Source organism: Bos indicus, chromosome 17 (genome assembly GCF_029378745.1).
Source record: "Bos indicus isolate NIAB-ARS_2022 breed Sahiwal x Tharparkar chromosome 17, NIAB-ARS_B.indTharparkar_mat_pri_1.0, whole genome shotgun sequence".
NCBI classification, from domain to species: domain Eukaryota; kingdom Metazoa; phylum Chordata; class Mammalia; order Artiodactyla; family Bovidae; genus Bos; species Bos indicus.
Window position 1 is genome coordinate 11821306 of NC_091776.1, and position 27250 is coordinate 11848555.

The 27250-nt window shown below is 37.5% G+C and overlaps 1 protein-coding gene across 9 annotated transcripts in view; it reads left to right on the plus strand.

Moving 5' to 3' along the window:
• The window catches only part of SLC10A7 (solute carrier family 10 member 7), a 323368-nt gene that overhangs the window by 110838 nt on the left and 185280 nt on the right, over window positions 1-27250 (plus strand). For 6 of the 9 annotated variants that reach the window (XR_011561088.1, XR_011561087.1, XM_070769033.1 and 3 more), the window contains one exon: window positions 850-888. The exons of the other annotated variants lie outside the window; for them this stretch is intronic. Coding sequence is in view for 3 of the 6 variants with exons in the window: in XM_070769032.1 (XP_070625133.1) it covers window positions 850-888 (39 nt within the window). In the remaining 3 variants the exon portion in view is untranslated. The remainder of the gene's footprint in view (window positions 1-849; window positions 889-27250) is intronic. 9 annotated transcript variants of the gene reach the window in all.

The following is a 27250-nucleotide window of genomic DNA, read 5'->3' on the forward strand; positions in this document are numbered from 1 at the left end:
TTTCTCTCCTTTTCTCCCCCATCAAATTGGATATTATACAAGTTTTTATCTTTTTGGAGTCACGTGAGAAGCTCTCAGAAATTCAGGTATAGCTTCATGGAATATAGTGATTGATTTAAAGCTAAGAACTTACTATATATTCCCGGGATATTTAGGTAAGCACAAAGTCAAATATTTCTTCTTCAAATTTTGAATACCAAATGGAGTTTTTCTTGCCTGTTTCTACTTTAGAATTAATGGTGTAGCAATAACTTCCATGGGCTTAACAACTGTTCACATTTCTAACGTGTGTTGTATGATAACTGCAGATCTCACTGTATGAGTGTAGCTCATGGGACTTACGCTTTCTGATGAAGAGTAGTTCATGTTTGTTTGCGTTACAATTCTGGTATTCCTTTTCCAATAATTTGAATTTTCTTTCTTTCTTTTCTTCCTTCCTTTCTTTCCTTTTGCTGCTTCTTCTTTTTTTTTTTCTTTCTTTCTTTTTTTGGGTGAATAAATCAACCTGTGATTGTTTTAAGTCTCAAGTAGCAAAATCAATAACAACAAGGCTTTGATTTGCTGTTGGTGATCGTTCTTTAGTACTATCATATAGGTTCAAAGCATCTCATGGCAAGCCTTTTTGGCTTGCTTTTGAGACCCATTATTTATGAATTCCTAAGCTGCAGTTCATCTATCTTAGTAAACGACAGGCCATTGGCAATTATTGTAAGCAGTGACTAACTTTGCTTTACAGAGTCAGTGTTTTAAGGTTTTGAATATTGAGGGGATGGGAGAATGATAGTTTTTGCTTTTCCTTTTCCTATTTACTTTCAGTGAGTTTTTTCCCCCCATTTATTTTCTCTATAGGCAGCTGCAATATTTAATTCAGCCTTTGGAAGTTTTTTGGTAAGTAAACATGATTTAATTTGTCTTTTATAACTTTTGTTGTAATGTTTGTATGAAAGATTTAGTGAAAATCAGACATTTTTTAAAAATTTGGTTAAATATAAAATCTTGAATCCTGTTATGTATCATTCTCCACACTGTAAAGACAATTAGTTAATAAATAAATGTTCTCTTATAATATAATTTGGAGGCTTGGGTTTAATCTTCCATTTAATGGATTCAAGGAATCAATTAAAACACTATGTGTCTCCTTATAGAGGTTATGTTAATATATTGATCATTTAATGAGGTCTTTTAGATTATTATTATTTTGTATCAGTGGGACTGAGGATTTTGAAAAGGAAGCATGACCCAGCTGGTCAGAAAGGGAATGCTAATTAACTGTGGACATGTCATTTATTTTGTACATTTCCCTGTCAAAGAAGCTACTGTCTTAGATACTTCTGAGAAATCTATGTGAACATTTGAAATGAGGAAATAACTAACGAGTCATTTGCAAGAAAATACAGTGTTTTTGACATGTGAACTATAAGTTGTATATAAAAAGATTAAAATAGTTCATTTTTCATAAGTAGAACTATTGTAATTATAAGGACAATCCTAATTTAGTGTTTTTTAATCATTATCTCTGAAATAGATGATATGACAAAGACTTGGTTTGTGTTATGGAAGACTGAGAAAGAAGCTGAGTTTTCTGTCAGTTGAGGGTTTTATTTATACCCTCCCTAAAACTTGGCTCAAAATTCATGAAAACAAATTAGAATGCTATATATTTAGATATATAGCTCACTAATAGGGATGGGGTGCAGTGATTTACAAAAAATTGAGAATGGAATCAGTGAGGTAGATAAACTGGTTCATGAGTCTAGGCAAAATATCAGTTACCTCTGTTTAAAATGTTCTTTATGTCACTGGTTATTTTACGTTTTTAAATGTAGTTGAAGCTTTAAAACATGTTCCGTGGTGTTAATTCTGCACGGTGCTGTGTAACTTGTAATGTCCCCATGTTACAGAGCTTCTAGTGGTGACCTTCTGCGAAATACATGCTTAGATTCTACCTTATTTTTAAAGAAGTAGTAATGTTATTCTCCATGGTGTATTCTTATTATTGGGTTTTAGAAGAGAGATAATAGTCTATTTAATGAAAATGATCTCTGGAGCCACTTATTTTAGACTCAGTAATATTTTGTGGTCATTATTTCACGTATCCAAGTATTATTTTCTGAATGTTGTCACAATTGATAACATACTGTCTGTAAGATATGTCCTTGTTGGAAGCCAGTTTTTTTTAATATGGTTGGGTTCATATATATCCACTAATAAAACATGGTTTCTTAAGCTGGATCCCTTACTCTTTAAAATGCCTCAAAATAACTTTGAGGCAATTGTCTGAATAACTAAAGCAAAATACAGTCCCTCAGTTGGAGGACAAGCTCACTAAGTACAGTTTGAGCTGTGCATTGACTGTATGAACAATAAATATATCATGATGTGTGTTCTACCAGGCCGAATTCTTTCATAAAATTCAATGAAGTCGAACTTGGTCTAGGGATTCTTTTGGGTTTCTGTTATGCTCTTTCATTTTTAAAAAGTCATGCATTCTCACTCCTTAGTCTTTTGCTCTTTTTCATCTCTTTACCTTTGTATTAATGAGTCAATCAGAAGTGTTTATTGATCTCTTACACACAGAGGTAGTTTTCTGAAGCTGTAGAGTTGCAAAAAAATATGACATCATCCCACTCTTCTATGAAGGTAACACAGAAGAAGAAATACAAAAAGCTAAGAAATCAAACAAAAGATGTTAGTAGATGATATATGATTGTCAGATATGAACTCTGAGTTGAAAGGTTGGACAGAAACAATTTTGCTGTTGGACCTTGAAGTGTGATAGGACTTAGGTAGTAAAGAAGAAAGGAGAGGAAAAGGTGTGAGCAGTGGCAGAGAGGCAGAATCGATCCATTTTTTTACTTTCCTTCCTTTTTCTTTCCCAAAGCTGAAAATTACCAGAAGGGTTGAGAATAAAAGTTAGGACTGGAGATGTTTTGTTCCAGTGTTATAAGAGAAATAATTATATTTTCACTTTTTTGTTCTTCTCTATAGCTATAAGCTGGAGAAGGCAATGGCACCCCACTCCAGTACTCTTGCCTGGAAAATCCCACGGACGGAGGAGCCTGGTAGGCTGCAGTCCATGGGGTCACGAAGAGTTGGACACTTACTGAGCGACTTCACTTTCACTTTTCACCTTCATGCATTGGAGAAGGAAATGGCAACCCACTCCAGTGTTCTTGCCTGGAGAATCCCAGGGACAAGGGAGCCTGGTGGGCTGCTGTCTATGGGGTCGCACAGAGTTGGACACGACTGAAGCGACTTAGCAGCAGCACCAGCATAGCTACAAACAAACCTTATGAACTATATGCAAGTTTGAACTAAATCAGTTAGAACTTAAATCAGTTAGTTAGATTCAGCTTATTTACCTGAAAAAAAGATAATAGTGACTTGGACAAGATAAAAGTTTGTTTCTCTATTATGTAAAATTTGGAAGGAGGCTGTCCAAGTGTGGTATGGTCAGAAAGAGCTTTCTCCTCCAGGATCCATAGCCTCATGGTCCAAGATAGCTGCTGGAGCTCCAGCCTGAATAGCAAGGGCTTTACCTTGGGAAAGCGTGAAAGAGCTCTCCTGAAACCTAAGTCTGCTTTCTTTAAACAGCATTCCTGGAATTCCAACACCGTACTTGTAGTAATATCTTATTGTAGAACTTAGCCTTATGGTCCTACCTAGCCACTGGAGAGGTTGGGGCATGTGGCAATTTGCTAAGGGCTATAAATTGGATTTCTTTAACTAAGAAAAAAGAATGTATAAGAGACAGCTAGTCCTTTCTGCAAAAGAGCAGTGTACAACAACTGTCAAGTGTTTCAATTAAGAGATTAAGCTCCATTGAATAATATGAGATGGCTTCAGGGAGAAGTTGGTGCTTGAGTTGGGCTTATTTCAGAGGAAGAAAATTCCAAACTATAACCTGCATGTTTTATTTTGTTACTCCTAAAGGGTGGTATTTGTTAGAGTGGTTTTTAGAATATTTTCTTACATATGAAAAGCATCCATCTATCCTTAAAATTTAGGATTATGGATAGTAGCATGGATTCTTGAATTAGACAGTCTGGATTTTAAATCCTTACTTGACTGAATACTATTCTAACCACAAAACCTTCCCTATATATAAAATGAGGTAATGATAAACTGTACAGTTGAAGTAAGGATTAAATGGGATAATCTACATAAAATGCTTGAATGATATAGTAGAAATAACTGGCCTAGGTTTCGTCCAAGTTCTACCATGGATTGTTGCTGCATGACCATGGACATTCATAAAATGAAGAAACAGGTTATCTGCGACCAAGCCCTATAATTCTGAAATACTGATTCAGTGATTGTTCTCTGGTTTTGAGTGACTATTTCTTTTGTATTTGCAACATAGAGTCTGAGAAGGCTGTTTCCTTCAGATTACATTAAAACTTTGAATGAAAGGCTTTTATAAGATGAATTATTGAAGAAAGAACTCTTTGGGCATCCTTGTTGATTATCAGATATTGTGAGTACATGCTTAGAAGCTTGTCGTGTCAAACTCTTTGCTACCCTTTAGACTTTAGCCCATGAGGCTTCCCTGTCCATGGGCTTTTCCAGGCAACAATACTGGAGAGGGCAGCCATTCCCTTCTCTAGGGGATTTTCCTGACCCAGGAATTGAACTGGCATCTCCTGTGTCTCCTGCATTGCAGGCAGATTCTTTACCTACTGAGCCATGAGGGAAGCCCTTCAGACATCTAGATATATCAAATAAACTACTATACATGTTATTATAGCTAGTCTAATAATGTCCCAGGTCTAATTAAAACACTGTTTTTAAAGGACTAATTGTTACAGAAAACTTTGTTTTTAAAATGTAGCTAGGCTGCTAATAACTAATGATAGATGAATTCAATTTACATAAATTTCAGACCAAGAGAATATTTAAAAATTGTGCCACAGAGGATTGCTTTAAGTTGAGAAGTTAATGTTATTATCTACTCCCCTCATTTAAATTGTTTGGTTTACAATAATTGTGGAGCATAATAAGTGTACTGAGATTTCCCTCTTGATGAGACTTTAATAAAATTTGATAGTTAACCACCCTGAATAATGAAAATGTTATGAAATTTTATATGTATATATGTAAATATATTTCTTTGTCAAGCCATGTATTTCAAGTCCAACAATTTCATATACTACCTCCTCTTCAAAAGAAAGATTAAAAGAAAAATAGATTTAGATATTGGCAACTTTTTGAAAAATTCCAGTTAAAGAATCATTTCTTTAAAAGAGTCAGCTGTGTTGAAAAAAAAAAAAAGATCACATGATTTGTTAAACCGTTAGCATTTTTGGTTTGGAGGCTACTTTCAGTGTTTCTATGTCTTCAAGAATTAGAAGTTAAAGATTAAAAGGAAAAAGTAGAAGTCTTTCTTTTTATTTTTTTATTATTATTATTTTTTTTGAAGTCTTTCTTTTTAGATCCCTCAGTCTATTTTATTTTTGGTAGCTCCTAATCTTAAAGGGAAACCCTGCTGCTGCTGCTGCTGCTGCTGCTGCTGCTACGTCACTTCAGTCGTGTCTGACTCTGTGTGACCCCATGAACGGCAACCCACCAGGCTCTTCCGTCCCTGGGAATCTCCAGGCAAGAACATAGGAGTGGGTTGCCATTTCCTTCTCCAGTGCATGCATGCATGCTAAGTTGCTTCGGTCATGTCTGACTCTGTGCGACCCCATGGACAGCAGCCCACCAGGCTCCTCTGTCCACAGGATTCTCTAGGCAAGAATACTGGAGTGGGTTGCCATTTCCTTCTCCAAAGGGAAACCCTAGTGAGTAACAAAGTCAATATGCCAAACTGAGTTTCTAACAAGTATGTTATACAACATTATAGCAATTCATGGCAACATGAATGTAAAGAGTTCTGAAATAGCAGCAAAGAGTCCTAAGCAAAATTAAGTCACTTTTGTAAATTGATAACACCCAGTCTAATAAAGATCTTTAAGAATCATTATGTACTTTCTAAATCTCATTTAAAATATCAGGAAATAAGTTTCTTTTACATAATTCTTCTTTGAAATAGCCGTTGCTGTAACCAGCAGAAGCTATTTTAAGACGAATAATTGTATCTCTTTTTATGCTAGACCACGGGTTAAAAGAAACTGCTTACCTTGAGCTAAAGAACTAACCAGCACATATTCTTCTTCCCTTACCCAACTATTCTGTCTTCCCTCTTTGCTTTGGTTAATTGGCTATGATTGCCCATCCTTGTAGAAAAATTTAAGAATTAACTGATACTGTTATTATAGTTGCCTAAAGAAAAAAAGTCTCAAACATAAACACTGTGTTTTAATAACATGGAATACATGTTTATCACCTTTATTTTTCCTTTCTTGTACAAAAATATGCTCAGCCACACAGCAAATGATTGGAGAGGAAGCATATTAACTTTGTTACTCATTGAGTGTTGTGCAACACTGCTTTTTAAAAATCAGATCAAGAACCTCAAGTATTAATGGAGAAGGTTAAGAGTGGTACCATACAAGACTTAATTGTTAACTTGGTTTTCCTTTCACCTAAATCTAGGATGTCAATTTTTAACTTTAGTTTATGTTTATGGAATACTCATTTTGGCAATATTGAGAACTATGGCTGATTTTTTTCCTTAATTTTTTAATAAAATCTTAAGCAACCCAAGTCATTCAGTTGAGATCTTAGTTTCTCCACAAAAATTCATGACTTGTTTATAATGCACGATACTGAATAATGCAAGCAACTGAATTTTTGAGCAATATTCAGTACTACCTTCAGTTCAGCTCAGTCACTCAGTCGTGTCCAACTCTGTGACTCCATGGACTACAGCGCGCCAGGCTTCCTTGTCCATCACCAACTCCCAGAGCTTGCTCAAACTCATGTCCATTGAGTCGGTGATGCCATCCAACCGTCTCATCCTCTGTCGTCCCCTTCTCTTCCTGCTTTCAATCTTTCCCAGCATCAGGGTCTTTTCCAATGAATCAGTTCTTCTCATCAGGTGGCCAAAGTATTAGTTTCAGCCTCAGCATCAGACCTTCCAATATGTGTTCAGGACTGATTTCCTTTAGGATTGACTGGTTTGGTCTCCTTGCAGTCCAAGGGACTCTCGAGAGTCTTCTCCAACGCCCAGTTCAAAAAGCATCAATACTTCAGTGCTCAGCTTTCTTTATGGTCCAACTCTCACATCCATACGTGGCCACTGGATGTAAGTACCACCTTACAGGATGCTATTTCAAGTTTATCATTTTATCCCTAAGGACTTGATAAAACCCATCCTGGGCTTTAAATAACTTTAAATAACCCATCCTGGGCTTTAAAATAACTTATGAACTGTATTTAGACAATAGAAAGCTGGTTTCTACCTTTATAAAACAAACTCCATCATGATGCTGTATGTTTCATTTGTTTGCCTCCTTGAGTAAATGGACACAATGAAGCTGGACTGCTGAGACTGGACCACTTTCTCTTTAAAAAGTACCATTGGTTCAATTAGCAGTATGGCACAGAATAGGAAAATAACGTATAAAATTAACGCATATATACTCAGAGTCAATTAGACTCAAGGAACTTTTCTAGATACTGAAGCAAATAAATAAAACATAAATATGTGCAAAATAAGTAACAATAAATTAAGACAAGAAGGAAGACATGAATTGCTTTCAAGACAATGTTTTCCAAGTTTCAGGCACCTTTATGACTTGACATGTCAGCATATTATGTGTATTATCAATTAAATAAAACTGACTTTTAAAATTTAAATTTATTTTAAAGCAAAAATCTACATCAGCTTGGCAAATAAAAACTAATCTTGTTGTGGACAGAAAACAGCTATTAGAAATTTGTACTCCACTGCCTACACAAGACTATGAGTCCAATGGCCTGTTCTGCTTTTGATAAGAAGTAAAATTAGCATCAGTACCTAACCAAGAACTGTCTCTTCCTGCAATCTGAATGACTGAAAAAGATTTTTTATAAAGAAAGTTTTATCACTAATTCTCTGTGCATTGTTTAAGTCATCTCGCTTTGACTTCCACTTTGAGCAACACTTTTCTAAGACCATGGAAGCACTGCTCTCTAGAGTCATTTCTCAATCATTTCAGCAAAGACGTGACTTAAAACCATTTGGGGAGGTCAGATGAGGAAATGAGCAGAATCAGGGGCTCTGGCAACATGACCATGTTCGTGTTTCTCTCATTATAGTATTTTCTACCTGACACTTGTCTAGAAAAGCAGTATGCCTGTGTGCCAAGCATGTCTGTAGAGGTAAACGTGTGCTATATTGCTTGAGTAAGGAAAACCCTGTGATAGCTGTATTTTCATTCGTTTCTCAAACAAACTTTTATCTGAAGTACAGTCATTGTAAATAAAAAATGGTCTTTGTTACTTCATAAAAATGTATAGAATCCTTACCTACTCCATTACAGCAGTATAATGCTCTGTGCCGTCTGACAGGACTTGTGTAGCAAGTAAATGCATTAGTCACAGTGACCATTTTTCTTGCAAATTTGTGACATAGATTTAATTATAGGAATGACCAGCAACTTACAAATCTAATTTTGGTGGAGGCTGAGGCAACTTTTTTTTTTTTTTAAATAATGATGGATTTTTTTTAAAGCAATGATTTCATTACTATTTAAAGAAATCTACTGGTGTAGAACTAGCCAATTTACTGAAGTTATTTTATTACCCTTTAACAAAAGCCATGTACTTTCATTTTTATTTTTATTAATTATTAAAATGTCACCATTTTCAAACTGGAAAAGTATTTGCTGCTATATAGATTTAGGTAAACGTAAATAAATATAAATTGGGTGGGGGATAGACAGGATATTAGTAAAAGGCCCTTGAGAAACAGGATCTTAGTAGTTGGTTAAAAGCAGGACTATCTCCTGGATTTGATTCAGCCTAACTACAGAACTGTTTCAGTTCAGTTCAGTTCAGTTCAGTCGCTCAGTCATGTCCGACTCTTTGCAACCCCATGAATCGCAGCACGCCAGGCCTCCCTGTCCATCACCACCTCCCGGAGTTCACTGAGACTCATGTCCATTGAGTCAGTGATGCCATCCAGCCATCTCATCCTCTGTCATCCCCTTCTCCTCCTGCCCCCAATCCCTCCCAGCATCAGAGTCTTTTCCAATGAGTCAACTCTTCGCATGAGGTGGCCAAAGTACTGGAGTTTCAGCTTTAGCATCATTCCTTCCAAAGAAATCCCAGGGCTGATCTTCTTCAAAATGGACTGGTTGGATCTCCTTGCAGTCCAAGGGACTCTCAAGAGTCTTCTCCAACAGAACTGTTTAGTCCATAGCTATTAGTAGGAGATACCCACTAGCTATTAATACTAAATGATGCTAATCTGGTAGATGGTTCTCATTTCTTTGCTTTTGTTTCTCCAAGCTAAAAATTTACCATGATTAACTTGGTTATTAGTTATTAAGCTAATATTTGGGGGATCTGTGGATGATAGTGCGATGAGTTAAACAATTAACGTTTCCTGTCTTCATCAGCATTACCGATTCTTAAGGTGAGAATATCAAGTCCCAAGACAGGGCAAGGGAATGAGGTAATAATTTTCCACTCTTCATATACCCCTTTGACTCAGCTCTCACTGCCTTGCCACAACAAATCTGCGCATGGGCAGAGAAAGAAAGAAGCAGAGGACATCTGAGGATGCATAAACTGTTTAAACCTGTGGATTCTACCAACCAAAAAGAACCTTCACTTTGGCCACCTCATGAGAAGAGTTGACTCATTGGAAAAGACTCTGATGCTGGGAGGGATTGGGGGCAGGAGGAAAAGGGGATGACAGAGGATGGGATGGCTGGATGGCATCACCGACTCAATGGATGTGAGTTTGAGTGAACTCCAGGAGTTGGTGATGGACAGGGAGGCCTGGCGTGCTGCGATTCATGGGGTCGCAAAGAGTCAGATATGACTGAGTGACTGAACTGAACTGAATGACTTACATAAATTCAAACAGCTAATAAGTGTCAGAACTCAAATTTATCTCACTCCAGAGCTCATGTTCTTATCACAATCCAAATAAAGCTGAAATAGCTAAAACACTTAAAAAAAAAGAAAAAAAAAAGAACCTTCTCTTTAACTACTGGTCTTTAGGATGACAGCAAAGTTACATATCTAAGCTCCATTGTGGACTCAGGTTTCCGAGTAAGCATTTAGCACTTTTAGAAATCAGTGTGTTGTTAGGAATGGTAGAATGTCATTTGGAATTAAGAAATCAAACTATTTTTAAAGCTCAATTCACTACATGTCATTGTGTGACCTTATATCAGTTTTATTAATGCAAATTAATAAGTAGTGGACTTCCTACTGTGTGCTAGGCTCTGGACTAGGTTTTAGAACTAACTAAATTGATCTAACTAAATGCACTGTCTTGGCATCAAGAAGTGTAAAATTCTTGGATTTAAATGGCATTGTAGTGTGTTTCTCAAGGCAACTTGATTTTTAATCACCCCTAAATGATAATTTGGCCCCACGGAGTTTAAAGACCACTTATTTTAACTATAAAACTTCAAATAGAAGATTAGCACTTCCAAATACTAAAAAAAAGCTCTTTTTTTTTTTTTTTTTTTTTTAATTGCAGCTCCAAAGAACACTGCATTTTGTTTGGTTATCTGCCAATGTAGGTGTTTTTAAAAAATAGCATATCAGATTCTAGATTCAGTTTGGAAGTGTATCAGAAGCTGACTTGGAAAAGTACCTTATAATATATAACTTATTATGTGGGAACATTGTGTTAAAAACTAACTTCTTAACAATTAATATAATTGTAGTATAGTTAGCCCTCAGTATCCTCACCTTCCACATCCAAAAATTCAACCAAATGAGATAAAAAAAAAATTCAGGGGAAAAAATAATGATTCCAGGAAGTTCCTCCAAAAAGGAAAACAAATTTGCTGTGTCAACAACTATTTACAACTTGGTGGCTCAGAGGTTAAAGCGTCTGCCTGGAATGCAGGAGACCTGGGTTTGATCCCTGGGTCAGGAAGATCCCTTGGAGAAGGAAATGGCAACCCACTCCAGTACTCTTGCCTGGAGAATCCCATGGAGGGAGGAGCCTGGTAGGCCACAGTCCATGGGGTCACAAAGAGTCAGATACGACTGAGTGACTTCACTTTCACTTTCTACATTGTAACAAGGATTTTATGTAATCTAGGTATGCATTGGGCTTCCCTCATAGCTCAGTTGGTAAATAATCTGCCTGCAATGCAGGAGACCCAGGTTGGATTCTTGGGTCAGGAAAATCCCCTGGAGAAGGAAATGGCAAACCACTCCAGTATTCTTGCCTGGAGAATCCCATGGACAGAGGAGCCTGGCAGGCTATAGTCCATGGGGTCACAAGCGTCGGACATGCCTTAGCAACTAGAGAGAGAGAGAGAGAGAGAGGTGAATTAAAGTGTATGGGAGGATATACATAGGTTACATGCAAATTCTACATCATTTTATAGAAGAGATTCAAGTGTCTGTGGATTTTAGCATCCATGGGGTTTCTGGAACCAACTCCCTGCGGATACTGAGGGATGACTGCATATGTTTAATATATGAAGTCGCCGAATCATTTTCCAAGTGATTATACCGTTTTACATTTCTACTAGGAATGCTTGAGGAATCTAGTTGCTTTATTTGCTGGCCAGAACCCCTGGAAAAGGGAATGGCTACCCTCTCTAGTATTCTTGCCTAGAAAATTCCATGGACAGAGCCTGGTGGGCTACAGTCCATGCGGTCACAAAGAATTGGACATGACTGACTGACTAACACTTTAAGTTTTTATACGTGTTTAGTGATATATCATTTTAGCTTTAATTTGTATTTCCCTAATGGCAAATGATGTTGGATAATTTTTATGTGCTTGTTTGCCACCTGTGGGGCTTCCCAGGTGGCACTAATGATAAAGAACCTGTGTGCCAGTGCAGGAAACATAAGAGAGGCCGGTTCGATCCTTGGGTCAGGAAGATCCCCTGGAGGAGGGCATGGCAACCCACTCCAGTATTCTTGTCTGGAGAATCCCATGGACAGAGAAGCCTGTTGGGCTACAGTCCATAGGGTCACAAAGAGTCGGACATGACTGAAGAGACTTAGCATGCACCCATTACCAGATACATCTGGTATCTGTGAAGATATATCACAGATATGTCTGTGGGATACATCTGTGAAGATACATCTGTGTATCTTCTTGGGAGTGTCTGTTCAAATCTCTCGTCCATTTTTTTATGGGGTTGTTTTCTTATAATTGGATTGTGAATTTTTAAATATGTTTTTAACATTAGTCATTTATCAGATATATATTTTGCAAGTGTTTTCAGTCTATGGCTTGTCATTTCATTTTCTTAACAGTGTCTTTCAAAGAGCAGAAGTTTTAAATTTTAATTAAATCCATTTATTTTTCTTTTATGGCTCATGGTTTTTGTGTTCTCTAAGAAATTCTTGTTTAGCTCAAAATCACAAAATTCTTTGTCTATGTTTTCTTCTAGATGTTTGTAACTTTTGCTTTTTACATTTGAGGTCTATGATTCATTTTGAGTTAATGTTCGTATATGATGCTATGTGTGATTTGAGATTCATTATTTTGTATATGATTATAAAAGTTTAAAGTTCTAAGTTTATATCTGTCAGATGTGTCCACCTTTCTCCTTATGGATTGTTCCATAGTCTTTATACTTATAAAGCCCTTTCCTAGTCACAATGTCAGATAAAATTTCACATTTTTCATATTTATTTTTGGCTTTATAGTCAAAATGCATATATATGTTTAAAAGTAAAGCTTGTTGTTTCAGGGTTCAATAAATACAAATAACAGTTTGAAAGTATTTTACCTGATTAAGATATCATCGGTTAAAGAGGTCAGTTTCTGGTGTTACTGTCCCTCCCATTGTTTTTTCCCCATGTAGGTCCATCTTTGTACTGATACTCTCATATCTACATAGTGACATATATGCTTGTCTCTGAAAATAATTAAATCAGTATTCATGACTGTTAAAAATTATTTCTCTGTCTTAGGATATTACCCATGACATTAATATAATTACGTAAGATAAAATTATTTTTTTGAAGTATAAATTGGAGATGTACATAGCAGAGTAATTGAAAATTATAGAAACCTCCTTTTGATCTCTATCAATTTAATTTGCAAATATTCAGACACATTGACAGCAAAATGTTTCTACTTGGAGGATTGTTGAGTAAGGTGAATAGCTCTCTTAGAGTTTTAAATAATAGAAGACTTTAAAGAAATAAAATGTATGATTTTAAAAAAACTTTGATCAATTTGATTTTAACTTTTCAATTGAACAGGCTGTAGTCATCAGGGAAAGAGATCTCTTCATGATAAGAACATGAGTCTTGGAAATTAAAGGCAAAATGTCACAGATCTCCAGACTCATGAGATGAATCTTGATTCATATTTTACATGTCCACTGATGGTCATACTCTGAGTTTACAGTTTATACATCTTCATTTTCAAGAATCACATACTTGTTTACTTTTCCTGGGTAGTTTTTTCTGTGATGTTTCTAGTAAATAGGGTAGTTAAATTAAAGATGCCCACTGTGTTTATAGTTTTACTCTAACAGAGCTTGGTCTAGTGGTCACTATTTGTGGTTTAGTGTTTTTTACTACTCAGGCAATAATCTTACAAGTAATTATTTTCTAAAGTGTTTCTAGGTTTTCACTGGAAAGCTTGTGTTCTTTTTATCCATTCACTTAGGAGGGAAAATGTTTAACATTACTGTGCTTCTGGTTATTCTCGGGAGCCAAGGCGATGCAGCTTGTCCTCTTTCACACCATCCGCTGTGTCACCGTAAGATGAGCTGTCTTTGCACACTGCTTTCATATGCCATCCCTATGCCTCAGTGCCTTCGGTGGCTCTTCACTGCCCACCACCAAGCTGGCCGTTCTGGAGTTCGCTCGGTGCAGCCCCACGCTCGCGCTCTCCCTGGCACCCTCCTTCATTCCCATATTAACTGTGGACTCACTCTCCTCCTCCGTCTCTTCTAACATCTGGGCCTCCCACCTCTTTGCTTATACTGTTCTCATCCTTTCCGTATCTTATCCATCTCTCAAAAGCTATCTGACCCTTCCAGCAAGTTCTCTAACTTTTCTTTTATGGTTATTTAGCTCTTGGGATTTAGCTTTTCTGGAATTTAGCTCTTGGGACTTTCCATCTATATTGTAACTGGTTGATACAGTTAAAATTCTGACCTTTTCCCCACCTTTGGTTTTTCCTGTGGTCCTGTTCTTCTTTTTTCTAAAATACTTCTAACGGATACATTTGTTTATTATTTTTATTTTCTGTCTCCCCTTATTCAAATAAAAGCTCCATGAAGGCAGGTACTTTTGGGGGTGCTTTGGTTCACTTCTCTGTCCATAGCACTTGCACCTGGAACATGGTAAGCACTTAAAAAGTATTTGTCAAATGAATAAATAGAAATCATTCAATGAATGTTATTTTACCTTTCTTCTTCATGTATCTAAAATTGTAAAATATATATATTATACACTTAAATGCATGCTCATTATTACACTTACATGTTAAATTAGTTTGACAAAAATTCCATTATCACTTTAATTGCTTATCCACCAAATTGTTCTTACTTATGTTAACACGGTTTTAAATTGTTAGCTTTTAGTCTTGATAAAACATATGCTATAGCCATAGAAATCTGTGTGGTTTTACATTCACAGTATTGGTTCAGAATGCAGAAGCAAACTCATTCCCATATCTAAATTTGATATTGGATAATTTGTAAGATTTTCTACTAATAACTCCCTGTGAGTAGATTAGGGGAGATTGTCTCTATGTAATAGATTACCAACCCATATGCTATTATCATTCAGATAATTTATTTTAAATATCAGAAACTCTTCCATGAAAAATTGCTGTTTGATTACTATATATATTTTTAAAAGAGCTGGAGATTTATATATAAGAGAATATAATAAGTGATTGCCATCATATAGGTTTTAAAAGAATTGTACTGTTGGCATTAAGGAAAATGATTTTATCATTAAAGTTTATCCTTTAACAACTTGTGAAATATATAATTAAATTGACAAATGAGAATTAAATTTCTAGACAGTGCTGAAAAAAAATTGTGTAATATCCTAGAGAAGAAGTAAAAATACAAGGAAGTATGAAAAATGGAGGAACCAATTCAATGGTATATAAAAATGAGATCAAGTCTGTATCTGAGAGGCAATAGAAGTGCTTAGGAAATAGAAATAGCCAAAAAAGGAAAAAGAAAGAAAGGAAGCCAAGGTGATGGTGAGGAAGCAGATAGCTTGAACTTGTAATATGATATTATAGCAAGTGAAAGCTCGTGCAGTTCCTTCTTCAGAAGCATCGTGTTACAGCCATCTGCACTTGATCTTGGTAGGTTCATGATTCGGAATATCGCTTTAACATTGGTTTTATTATCTTGTCAGAGGTTAAAACTTGCTAAGTGAGATATAGAAAATCATGAAGGTGTGCCTGGCTAGAGGAGCTTTAGAGAGTGAGTTATACCTCTATAAAATGGAGAAAAGGAGAGAATTTTAAGATACTAAAGGAAGATATATAGTTAATCAGACATGATTTTTTCATGAAAGAGCTGATTCCATTTTCTTATGATAACCTAAAAACTACCTTTGTTCCATTTATGTTTGTTTTAGTATCCTAATAAGCCACTTAGAATTCCTAATCAATGTCTGCTGAGGTATACGAATTTGGAGCAGGACAGAGAGATTTTCAGTGTTTTTCAATAAATAAAAGCAGCAGTAGGAAAGATTATTTGTTCTTTACGTTCCCCTACATGCCTCCCACCCCCACCAACATGTAGACTTATATGTTACTTTTTCTGCTCTTAATTAACGTCTAAATACTTCTTTAAACTAAAGAGGAATAAATGAGTAGAAATAATGAAAAGCGTTAGAGAAATGTATGTAAAGGCTTCCTGCTTTTTTTCCTTTAATTCATAGGTGTTTTCCTTCAAAGATGGTTGCATCCTGATTCTATATCATTATATGTCTCTATAGAATTTTGAATCCATATTTCATATAGTTTCAAGTCAAACAATTGTTGAAGTCAAAAGGTTAAATTTCCAGCTCTTAAAAAAAATGGAATAAAAACTCCCACCAGTGCAGACAAGTGGTTTTAAGAAAAGACTTAAGTGTGTAACAGAAAGTATTTATATTAGGAGAATACTTCCCTCTTGTAACAGAATGCTGGTTTTTGTGTGTCTGTGAAGTTTCAAGGTATATTTGAAAAGTAGCATCAAGATCTCTCTAAGGAGCAAGGTCAACAATCATCAGTCTTAAGATGAATCTTCATCATGTTTGCCTTTTCCCCCCAAATTCTATCAACATGATGCCACAATCACTAAGCGTTTATTAGTGACAAAAATTTTATAAACTAATGAAAATCCCAAGTAGCATTGTGCACATCTGGCTTAGTTTTCCTAGATATTGTTAATTTTTCATTTCTACATGGGAACTGTATCTAGTGAGTCACCTAACACATACTTTGATAGTGTTATAAAAATACAAACAAGCTATTAAAGAAGGGCAAGTTTTTCTCCTTAAAGAAGTTGGGGGCCATATAGCTTGTGTGTATGGCGGGGAGGGAGGGGGTTGTCATATAGTTTTAAAAGAAGTTTTTCTGTCTCTGCTGTCTCAATCATACCTGATGCTTCAAAGATCTGAGATCTCTTTTCTTAGGTTAAGCGTTTTCTTAGCATAATGTTACCCCTAAGCAGAGTCATACCCAGTAGTAGTACCATTTTTTTTTTCACTGTCTATTTGAATTACCCATTTTTAAGATACTGAGTTCCTCATTGCCAGAGATCTAGGTGACATATACTTTGTAAAATTAGTAGGGTCCTTTTTCAGAAACTGATTTTGAGGCTCCAGCTTGCAGGAATGAACTCACATTAGTCACACTTAGATATCAAGCAAATTGCCAACTTATTAATTGAGAGTGAGAAAAATAATTATGAGAAGTGCTTAGACACTTGGGTTGATGCCTTCTTGCCTCATGGTTAAATTCACACAGATGTTTTAATAAGTTTACTTGGTGGGGATGGAATTAGAGGAAGGGACATAGGTAGAGAACGCCCAATTTGATTCTGTCAGGCTGTTTTTTTTTTTTTTTTTTTTCTGTCAGGCTGTTTTAAGTGAACGTGTCTAGCTCCACAGCCAGGATTATGTTGCCCTTGGAAACAGACAGGTCTATCATTTGGATCCAGGAATCTTTCCTAGATGGTTCTTAGCTAGGTGTTCTTTTTTTTAATTTTATTTTTTATTTTTAAACTTTACAATATTGTATTAGTTTTGCACTTTCTCACTGCTTCCATTGCCGACTGGTTTCCCCTTTTATAGATTTACCATACCTTAAAGTGAAATCTTGTTGACATTGAAACCAGCCTGATATTTTAAAGTGATTTTGCCTGTCTATTCTGGAAAGGCATTTCCTTTATTTCCAAGTTCAGAGAGGGAAGGAATACAAATATAAAATCCCATTTTGTATCATCTATAGAGTTCGTCTAGTCAAGGCTATGGTTTTTCCTGTGGTCATGTATGGATGTGAGAGTTGAACTGTGAAGAAGGCTGAGCACCAAAGAATTGATGCTTTTGAACTGTGGTGTTGGAGAAGACTCTTGAGAGTCCCTTGGACTGCAAGGAGATCCAACCAGTCCATTCTGAAGGAGATCAGCCCTGGGATTTCTTTGGAATGAATGATGCTAAAGCTGAAACTCCAGTCCTTTGGCCACCTCATGCGCAGAGTTGACTCGTTGGAAAAGACTCTGATACTGGGAGGAATTGGGGGCAGGAGGAGAAGGGGACGAAAGAGGATGAGATGGCTGGATGGCATCACTGACTCGATGGACGTGAGTCTGGGTGAACTCCGGGAGTTGGTGATGGACAGGGAGGCCTGGCGTGCTGCGATTCATGGGGTCGCAAAGAGTCAGACACGACTGAGCGACTGATCTGATCTGATCTGATCTGATATAGTTAGACTGACTGAGACGATAGTCATAAGCTACATGCAGCTGTTTAAAATTTAATTAGTTAAAATTTAAAAAGCATTCAGTTCCTCATCATACATTTCAGAGATTCAGTAACCACAGGTGACTGCTAGTTGCTGTTATGAACAGTGCAGGCAGGATGTTGAACGTTTTTATCATTGCAGAAAGTTCTACTGGACAATGCTAAAGAGACGTTTCATTGACAAAATAGTTTGCAATTATCTATTTTAATATAATTTGCTATCTGATATCTTTATGCATCTTCATTTTTGTTTATTTATTTCAGTATAGCCAAACTTACTATTCCAATCTTCTCTAGTGAATTTGAAGTCAATCATATACACATGTTCAGCTGGACAGGGATTTTGTTGTTAATAGTTGGTTAAGTATCCAGCACTTAAGTACTGTTTTTATTAAAGAGTGCTTATGAATTTCATTGGCTATTCTCCTTCAGTTAATGAGAGGACTATTTACTTTGAAATCTTAGAAAAAAACTCATGTACAGCCAAAACATTTTTAAATGTTGTATTATAATTTTGACTGTTTGAAATGGTAGATTTCTTTCTTTTTCAACAGTGTGCTATTTTGATAAATTAAGAAAGCTCAGTCAGTAATGCTGACAATGCCAGGAAAATAAAGAGCTGTCCTTTGGAAAACAGCATAATATTGTAGCTAGGTGCCTGAAAGTCAATGCATTTTCAAGGCCTGGATATGATTTTATTTTTAACTTGTGTGCCTTCCTCTGTATTTAACAGTGCCTATTCTCATGAAAATCGTAGAATTTTTAAAAATCTGCTTTCACCCCCTGCACATTTGAAAGACTATGTTCAATAAGACTGTTCTTTTGTACATAGTAGTTAAATGTGGTTGGTGAAATCAAATTTTGGATTTCTTGATCAGTAAAATATATATATATATATATGTATATATATATATATTTGTTGCTGTTCAGTCACTAGGTTGTGTCTGACTCTTTGCAACCCCATATATAGTTTCTACCTGTGGAATTTTTATGTGCTTGGTTGACTTGTGAAATAACTTCCTGGAGCGTATGTATCTACGCTCAAATAAATCTACTCATTCATATTCTTATATACAACTGTTCTTATCTTTAGAAAAGGTCATTTTTTATTGAGTACTTTCAAGGTAGTGGTTTCAGTGTAACTGCTGGGAGAAGTACCAAGAGGTCTCCAGGCACAGACCCTGCTCTCAGAGGGCTTACGCTGTAGTAATCAAATATATACAAAAGTCCATGTAAAAGAATAGCTACATTATGGACAATTGGGACTATTTCCCGGAAGGGATAGAATGAGAGGAAGTCTTTCAGAATAAACAGAATTTGAGAATATAGTGATGTTCATTCCAGACTAAGGTTAAGGAGGTCTTAACTATTACTAACTCTGTATGCAAAAGTCTTTCTTGTAGGCTTAATGATGAGTTATGATGTTAGCATCTTGTAGACAAAACCTGGTGTAAGGCCTGGTCTAATATTTGTCATAGTTGAAGATGAATTTCTGAAAGAAAGGTGTGTTTGATGTGAGAAATCTACAAATTCATTTATTAGATTTTTTAGTTACAATTTTACACATGATTAACTATAGTAATATTTTTTAAAATAAATGTAAAAGATACATATATACACACAATAGTCTCTATATATAAAAAATGAAAATGGTCTCTACATATAGAATATTAATCTTTGCTTCCATTGAAAATAGTTCTTTTAAAAAAGTTAAATAAGTAAAGACCTCATTTACTTTTATCAATATTATTGACGTCTTAGCAGAGCCCTATTAAATTTGCCCTATGGTATGGTCTCCAAATTATGTTCTACAAAACACATGAATTAAACAAAAAAAAAAAAACCTGACATTTCATAGAACTTATAAAGTATCACACATGATTGGGAAACAGTTATGCCATATAGGAGAAATTTTTTGTGCCTCTTTTTTCATTTACAGAACTATACCTTATATACCTGTTCCTTCCCTAGAGATTTTCTTATATCTCTATTTGCAAGGATAAATTAGATCTTGGTCTATGGTTAGCTTGACTTAATATTCTAAGCTCTTTCCAAAAGCTGTTTAAGGACATATCCATATCCGTGAATTCAGCTGAATTACATTCAGTTGGGTGATGAAGAAAAGTATAAGACACAGTTTCTTTAATTTAAGAGACTTAGTGTGATGGAGGAAATGAGACAAAAGAAGTAAAATACTAGGAGAAAAACAAGAAAAAATCTGGTCAGGTGCTTAAATGTGTGGTACCATTAATTCAGAAAGGGAGAGCAAGACAAGAGGAAAGCGATCAGGAAAGGGTTCCTGGACGATGTTCCATGTAAGATCTTGAAAATCAAGAACAGCCCAAACAGAAGGTCAGCCTGAGAGTGGCTGTGGCCTGCAACGGCAGGAGCCAGGCCTGGTATGCTCGCTGTTTTCTTTCTTTACATAGATGTAATGATAAATTCGGGCTTCCCTGGTAGCTCCACTGGTAAAAAATCTGCCTGCAATGCAGGAAATCCCAGTTCCATTCCTGGGCCAGGAAGATCCCCTGGAGAAGGGATAGGCTACCCACTCTAGTATTCTTGGGCTTCCCTGTTGGCTCAGACGGTAAAGAATTCACCTGCAATGTAGGAGACCTAAGTTCATTCTCTGGGTTGGGAAGATCCCCTGGAGAAGGGAATGGCAACCCACTCCAGTGTTCTTGCCTGGAAAATCCCCATGGACAGGGGAGCCTGTGTAGTCCATGGGGTCACCAAGAGTCAGACATGACGGAGCAACTAAGCATAGCAATGGCAAATACAGTGCCTTGTACACAGTAGATGATCAATATGTGATGAACAGGGACTTCCCTGGTGGTCCAGTGGTTAAGACTTCTTGCAGTGCAGGGGGTGGGAGTTCAGTCCCTGGGCAGGAAGCTAAGATTCCACATGCCACAATATCAAAACATCAAAACATAAAAAACAGACAAAATACTGTAACAAATTCAATAAAGACTTTAAAAATGGTCCACATCAAAAAAAATCTTAAAAAATATGTAATGAGTAAATAAATGAATGGGCAGTTGTAAGCAAGATAAAGTAAAAAGAGATGTTTACTGGACTAAGCCAGTTCTTGTTGGTGATTGGCGGAAATTATGTGAGACAGGTTCACGAAGAGCCTTGAATGGGAAGCAAAACTTGAACTTGATACCTGGTGAGACATGACTGAGGCATCTTCTAGGAGTGTACCCCGCTGGAAATGGTGTCTTAGGAGCAGAGGCCTGGCAGCAGCGTGCTTGTCGGCGAGCTTATACATGAAAGACTGATACGTAGCACTCTGAGTATAAACCAAGAGTGATGACTGTCCTGGCTAGAGCCTTTGAATTTTCTGACAGAGAAAGAACCACAAACACAAAAGAAAAAGGGAAATTCTTCTCAGCCATTTATTAAATTACTTAGACAACTGATATTAATGCAGTGCCTACTATATGAAGGCCCTGACGCAGGCGCCGCATCACCAAGCTTTGAACCCAGTGCCCTTACTTCCAAGCACTGTTAAAAGGATTTGGTAAGACCAAGTCTCTGAGACGCTTAGCAGGGTGTCTGGCACATTAGCAAAGAATTATAGGTGGCTTGTATTATTAAGATTATTGTATTATCTAGCTACCGGAGAAGGCAATGGCAGCCAACTCCAGTACTCTTGCCTGGAAAATCTCTTGGACAGAGGAGCCTGGTAGGCTGCAGTCCAATAATATATTGGTTTTGCCATACATCAACATGCATCCACCACGGGTGTACACGTGTTCCTCATCCTGAACCCCCCTCCCACCTCCCTCCCCATACCATCCCTCTGGGTCATCCCAGTGCACCAGCCCCAAGCTTCCTGTATCCTGCATCAAACCTGGACTGGCGATTCGTTTCTTATATGATATTATACATGTTTTACTCAGCCATTAAAAAGAATACATTTGAATCAGTGCTAATGAGGTGGATGAAACTGGAGTCTATTATACAGAGTGAAGTAAGCCAGAAAGAAAAACACCAATACAGTATATTAACAACATTTTTAAATTAGAGACTCTGAAACTTGTGCAAGGCAGATCAGATAATGTTAATGAATGGTGAGGACCTCTCTCTCAGCTTCAGCGGTTGTTAACTCAGCTCACTGTTTTCCTGGTCCAGTTTTTCATGAAAGAGTTTGGAATATCTTTATGACAGAAAGACCAGGAAGCACAAGGAACATAGGCAGGGGACTCAAAGATTTTAGGATTAAAGCTGTGGTGTTGTGAAGAAAAACAGGGAATTTAAGCAAGGGAGTAATTTTGAGTGAGATGATTAAGTTTGGACTGGTACCTGTTAGTTACATGGTAGTATTGGGACAGCCAAAGGCTAGTGTTCAGGGATAGACGTGGGTGGAATCTCCTTTCCCTTTGTGCATGCACAATACATGGATCTTAAACTCATAAAGATTCTTTGGGGTTGACTGTTAATTCCCTTCCCTCTTTTTTTTTTTTTTAAGACTTCTGATCTCATCATTTCTGTATCCCAGTCTCCACCTCTCTTCTGCCACTCCCATACGTTTTTGGTACATTTTTAAAATCTTACTTTTCTATTAATTGTGTTTGTTTGAGTTCATTGGGTTATAGTTTATTTTTTTCTTAAACATGATTTGGCCCATCTGACAGTACTTTGAGTCAGTGATGATTAGGTAGTGAATAAATATTCAAATGGGATGGATAATAGCTTCAATTTTGATTTTATAGTGATTTCAAAGTGTAAAGTGTAAAGCAGTATCACAGCCAAAGTTCCATTCATCAAAGGGAGACGTAAAGAGATGCCACTGATTCCTGAAATTAAATAATACAAAATTAATAAATTTAATATATAAATTAGTGTCTTTAATTCTTTTTTTAAGAAGTACTCAGCTTTCAAGTATCTCTTCCTATTTCACTTTGAGAATAGTGTAAACAATTTAGCTCATAGACCAAAACAGAGATCCTATTATTCTTTTTGATGCATAGGTGTCATGACATTAATGCTAATTTGGGTTATGTGTATTCATTGAGAGTAAAAATCAGGCTCATTTTAGCACCTGATTTAAGCCTGCAGCAGACTTTCATATTCAAATTAGGAATTGAGAGATGTGTATAGAAAGTGTATATATGTCTAGGACCTACTTCAGATTTATAACAGGCTCATAATTATTAGCAATGGGATCCAGGCTGTTAACACTGGACACTGTTAGAATGTTCCATGATAATTTATAGGGTTGATTACTCTAGCCTCAAGTGGAACCTTAGGAAGAAGAGCAGCAAATGGTAAATCTTTGTGGTGGTCCCTGGAGTAGCATTTCAGTTTGAGACTCTGAGTTATGTGGGTCTCAACCTCTTTTCCTCCGCTGGCCTTTCCTGTGGCTCGTCGTCAGCATCGTCATCTGTTCAGATCATGGCCAGTCGGAAATCACCAGTCCCTGGGGAGGAGAGAGTGGGGTGAGCCCTGTTATAAGCACACTGGCTGCAAACCTTTCACCTTGCTGTCAAGGTGACAAATGTTTGTCCTTAAGGGAACACTGGAGGTTAAATCACCAGTGTTTCTCTCACTTATCTTCTTTCCTGTACTACCCAGGCTCTTAGCCAAATTTATAGCTGAAAGAATCTCAGAAAATTAGGCTCCTCATAACCTTTATGCACCTTGTTCAGAGATACGTTTTGTGTAGGCTCAAAGTACTGACTACATTAGGCACTGGGGGCTGAGTAATTAGAGTTTCATATAAGTTGTTGTATAAGTACATTTTCATTTCAGGGTTTATTCAGGAGGAAATAGAGACACAGACATGGAGAACAAACATATGGACACCAAGGAGGGAAAGGGGAGATAGAATGAACTGGGAGATGGGATTGATATATGTACCCTATTGATACCATGTATAAAATAGATAACTAATGAGAGCTTACTGTCTAGCACAGGAAACTCTGCTTAATGTTCTGTGGTATCCTAAATGGGAAGGAAATCCAACAAGGAGGGAATATGTGTATACGTATAGCTCATGCAAACCAGTCAGTCCTAAAGGAAATAAGTCCTGAATATTCACTGGACTGGTGCTGAAGCTGAAACCCCAATACTGTGGCCACCTGATGTGAAGAACTGACTCATTGGAAAAGACCCTGATGCTGAGAAAGATTGAATGCAGAAGGAGAAGGGGACAACAGAGGATGAGATGGTTGAATAGCATCACTGACTCCATAGACATGAGTTTGAGCAAGCTCTGGGAGTTGGTGATGGACAGGGAAGCCTGGTGTGGTGTAGTTCATGGGGTTGCAAAGAGTTGGACACCACTGAGCAACTCAACTGATAACTGATTCACTTTGCTGTACAGTAGAAACTAGCACAACATTGTAAAGCAACTATCAGATCAGATCAGTCGCTCAGTCGTGTCCTGTTCTTTGCAACCCCATGAATTGCAGCACACCAGGCCTCCCTGTCCATCACCAACTCCTGGAGTTCCCTGAGACTCACACCCTTCGAGTCAGTGATGGCATCCAGCCATCTCATCCTCTGTCGTCCCCTTCTCCTCCTGCCTCCAATCCCTCCCAGCATCAGAGTCTTTTCCAATGAGTCAACTCTTCCCATGAGGTGGCCAAAGTATTGGAGTTTCAGCTTTAGCATCATTCCTTCCAAAGAAATCCCAGGGCTGATCTCCTTCAGAATGGACTGGTTGGATCTCCTTGCAGTCCAAGGGACTCTCAAGAGTCTTCTCCAACACCACAGTTCAAAAGCATCAATTCTTCAGCGCTCAGCCTTCTTCACAGTCCAACTCTCACATCCATACATGACCACAGGAAAAACCATAGCCTTGACTAGACGGACCTTTGTTGGCAAAGTAATGTCTCTGCTTTTGAACATGCTATCTAGGTTGGTCATAACTTTCCTTCCAAGGAGTAAGCGTCTTTTAATTTCATGGCTGCAATCACCATCTGCAGTGATTTTGGAGCCCCCCAAAATAAAGTCTGACACTGTTTCCCCATCTATTTCCCATGAAGTGATGGGACCAGATGCCATGATCTTCATTTTCTGAATGTTGAGCTTTAAGCCAACTTTTTCACTCTCCACTTTCACTTTCATCAAGAGGCTTTTGAGTTCCTCCTCACTTTCTGCCGTAAGGGTGGTGTCATCTGCATATCTGAGGTTATTGATATTTCTCCCGGCAATCTTGATTCCAGCTTGTGTTTCTTCCAGTCCAGCGTTTCTCATGATGTACTCTGCGTATAAGTTAAATAAACAGGGTGACAATATACAGCCTTGACGAACTCCTTTTCCTATTTGGAACCAGTCTGTTGTTCCATGTCCAGTTCTAACTGTTGCTTCCTGACCTGCATACAAATTTCTCAAGAGGCAGATCAGGTGGTCTGGTATTCCCATCTCTTTCAGAATTTTCCACAGTTTGTTGTGATCCACACAGTCAAAGTCTTTGGCATAGTCAATAAAGCAGAAATAGATGTTTTTCTGGAACTCTCTTGCTTTTTCTATGATCCAGCGGATGTTGGCAATTTGATCTCTGGTTCCTCTGCCTTTTCTAAAACCAGCTTGAACATCAGGAAGTTCATGGTTCACATATTGCTGAAGCCTGGCTTGGAGAATTTTGAGCATTACTTTACTAGCATGTGAGATGAGTGCAATTGTGCGGTGTTTTGAGCATTCTTTGGCATTGCCTTTCTTTGGGATTGGAATGAAAAGTGACCTTTTCCAGTCCTGTAGGCACTGCTGAGTTTTCCAAAATTGCTGGCATATTGAGTGCAGCACTTTCACAGCATCATCTTTCAGGATTTGGAATAGCTCAACTGGAATTCCATCACCTCCACTAGCTTTGTTCGTAGTGATGCTTTCTAAGGCCCACTTGACTTCACATTCCAGGATGTCTGGCTCTAGGTCAGTGATCACACCATCATGATTATGTGGGTCGTGAAGATCTTTTTTGTGCAGTTCTTCTGTCTATTCTTGCCATCTCTTGTTAATATCTTCTGCTTCTGTTAGGTCCATACCATTTCTGTCCTTTATCGAGCTCATCTTTGCATGAAATGTTCCTTTGGTATCTCTGATTTTCTTGAAGAGATCCCTAGTCTTTCCCATTCTGTTGTTTTCCTCTATTTCTTTGCATTGATCGCTGAAGAAGGCTTTCTTATGTCTTCTTGCTATTCTTTGGAACTCTGCATTCAGATGTTTATATCTTTCCTTTACTCCTTTGCTTTTGGCTTCTCTTCTTTTCACAGCTATTTGTAAGGCCTCCCCAGTCAGCCATTTTGCTTTTTTGCATTTCTTTTCTATGGGAATGGTCTTGATCCCTGTCTCCTGTACAATACTCCAATAAAAATCTTTAAGAAACATGAAAATTTTGAGAGATAGTGTCGGGAGCTTTGTAAATATAATTGTGATAAGGCGAGCAATGCATTCTTTTCACAATCAGCATGCATTAAAGGTGTATATATCCTCGCACAAAGAAACATGAAATCATGCATTAACCCTGGAAATGGAAGTTGCTTTGGATTTTTCCAATTCTTTTTTGGCCCATTCCATTCCATTCTCTCTCAGTCGTGTCTGACTCTTTGCAACCCCATGGATTGTAGCCTACCAGGCTCCTCTGTCCATGGAATTCTCCAGGCAAGAATACTGGAGTGGATAGCCCTTCCCTCCTCCAGGGGATCTTCATAACCCAGGAATTGAATCTGCGGTCTCTTGCATTGCAGGATTTTACCGTTTGAGCCACTAGGCAAGAGACCCTGATGCTGGGAAAGATTGAGGGCAGGAGGAGAAGGGGGCAACAGAGAATGAAGTGGTTGGATGGTATCACCAAATCCATGAACATGAGTTTGAGTAAACTCGGGGAAGGATAGGGAATCCTGGCGTGCTGCAGTCCTTGGGGTTGCAAAGAGTCAGATATGACTTAGCGACTGAATAACACAAATTCCATTCTCTGATGGCAACCCACTCCAGTATTCTTACCTGGAGAATCCCCATAGACAGAGGAACCTGGTGGGCTACAGTCCTTGGGATTGCAAAGAGTCTCACGCAACTGAGGCAACTTAGCACAGCACATAAAGCAGTGAGAATGATCTTGAACGATCTAAACTGGTTATGTCATTTTCCTACTTAAAATCCTTCAATATCTCTTGGGATAAATACCAAAATTCCTTATATGACTTACAAGGCCCTGTATGATCTGTACCTTGCCTCCTACTTCATCCCATGCCACCTTCTTCACGCTCAAGGCAGCTTCCAT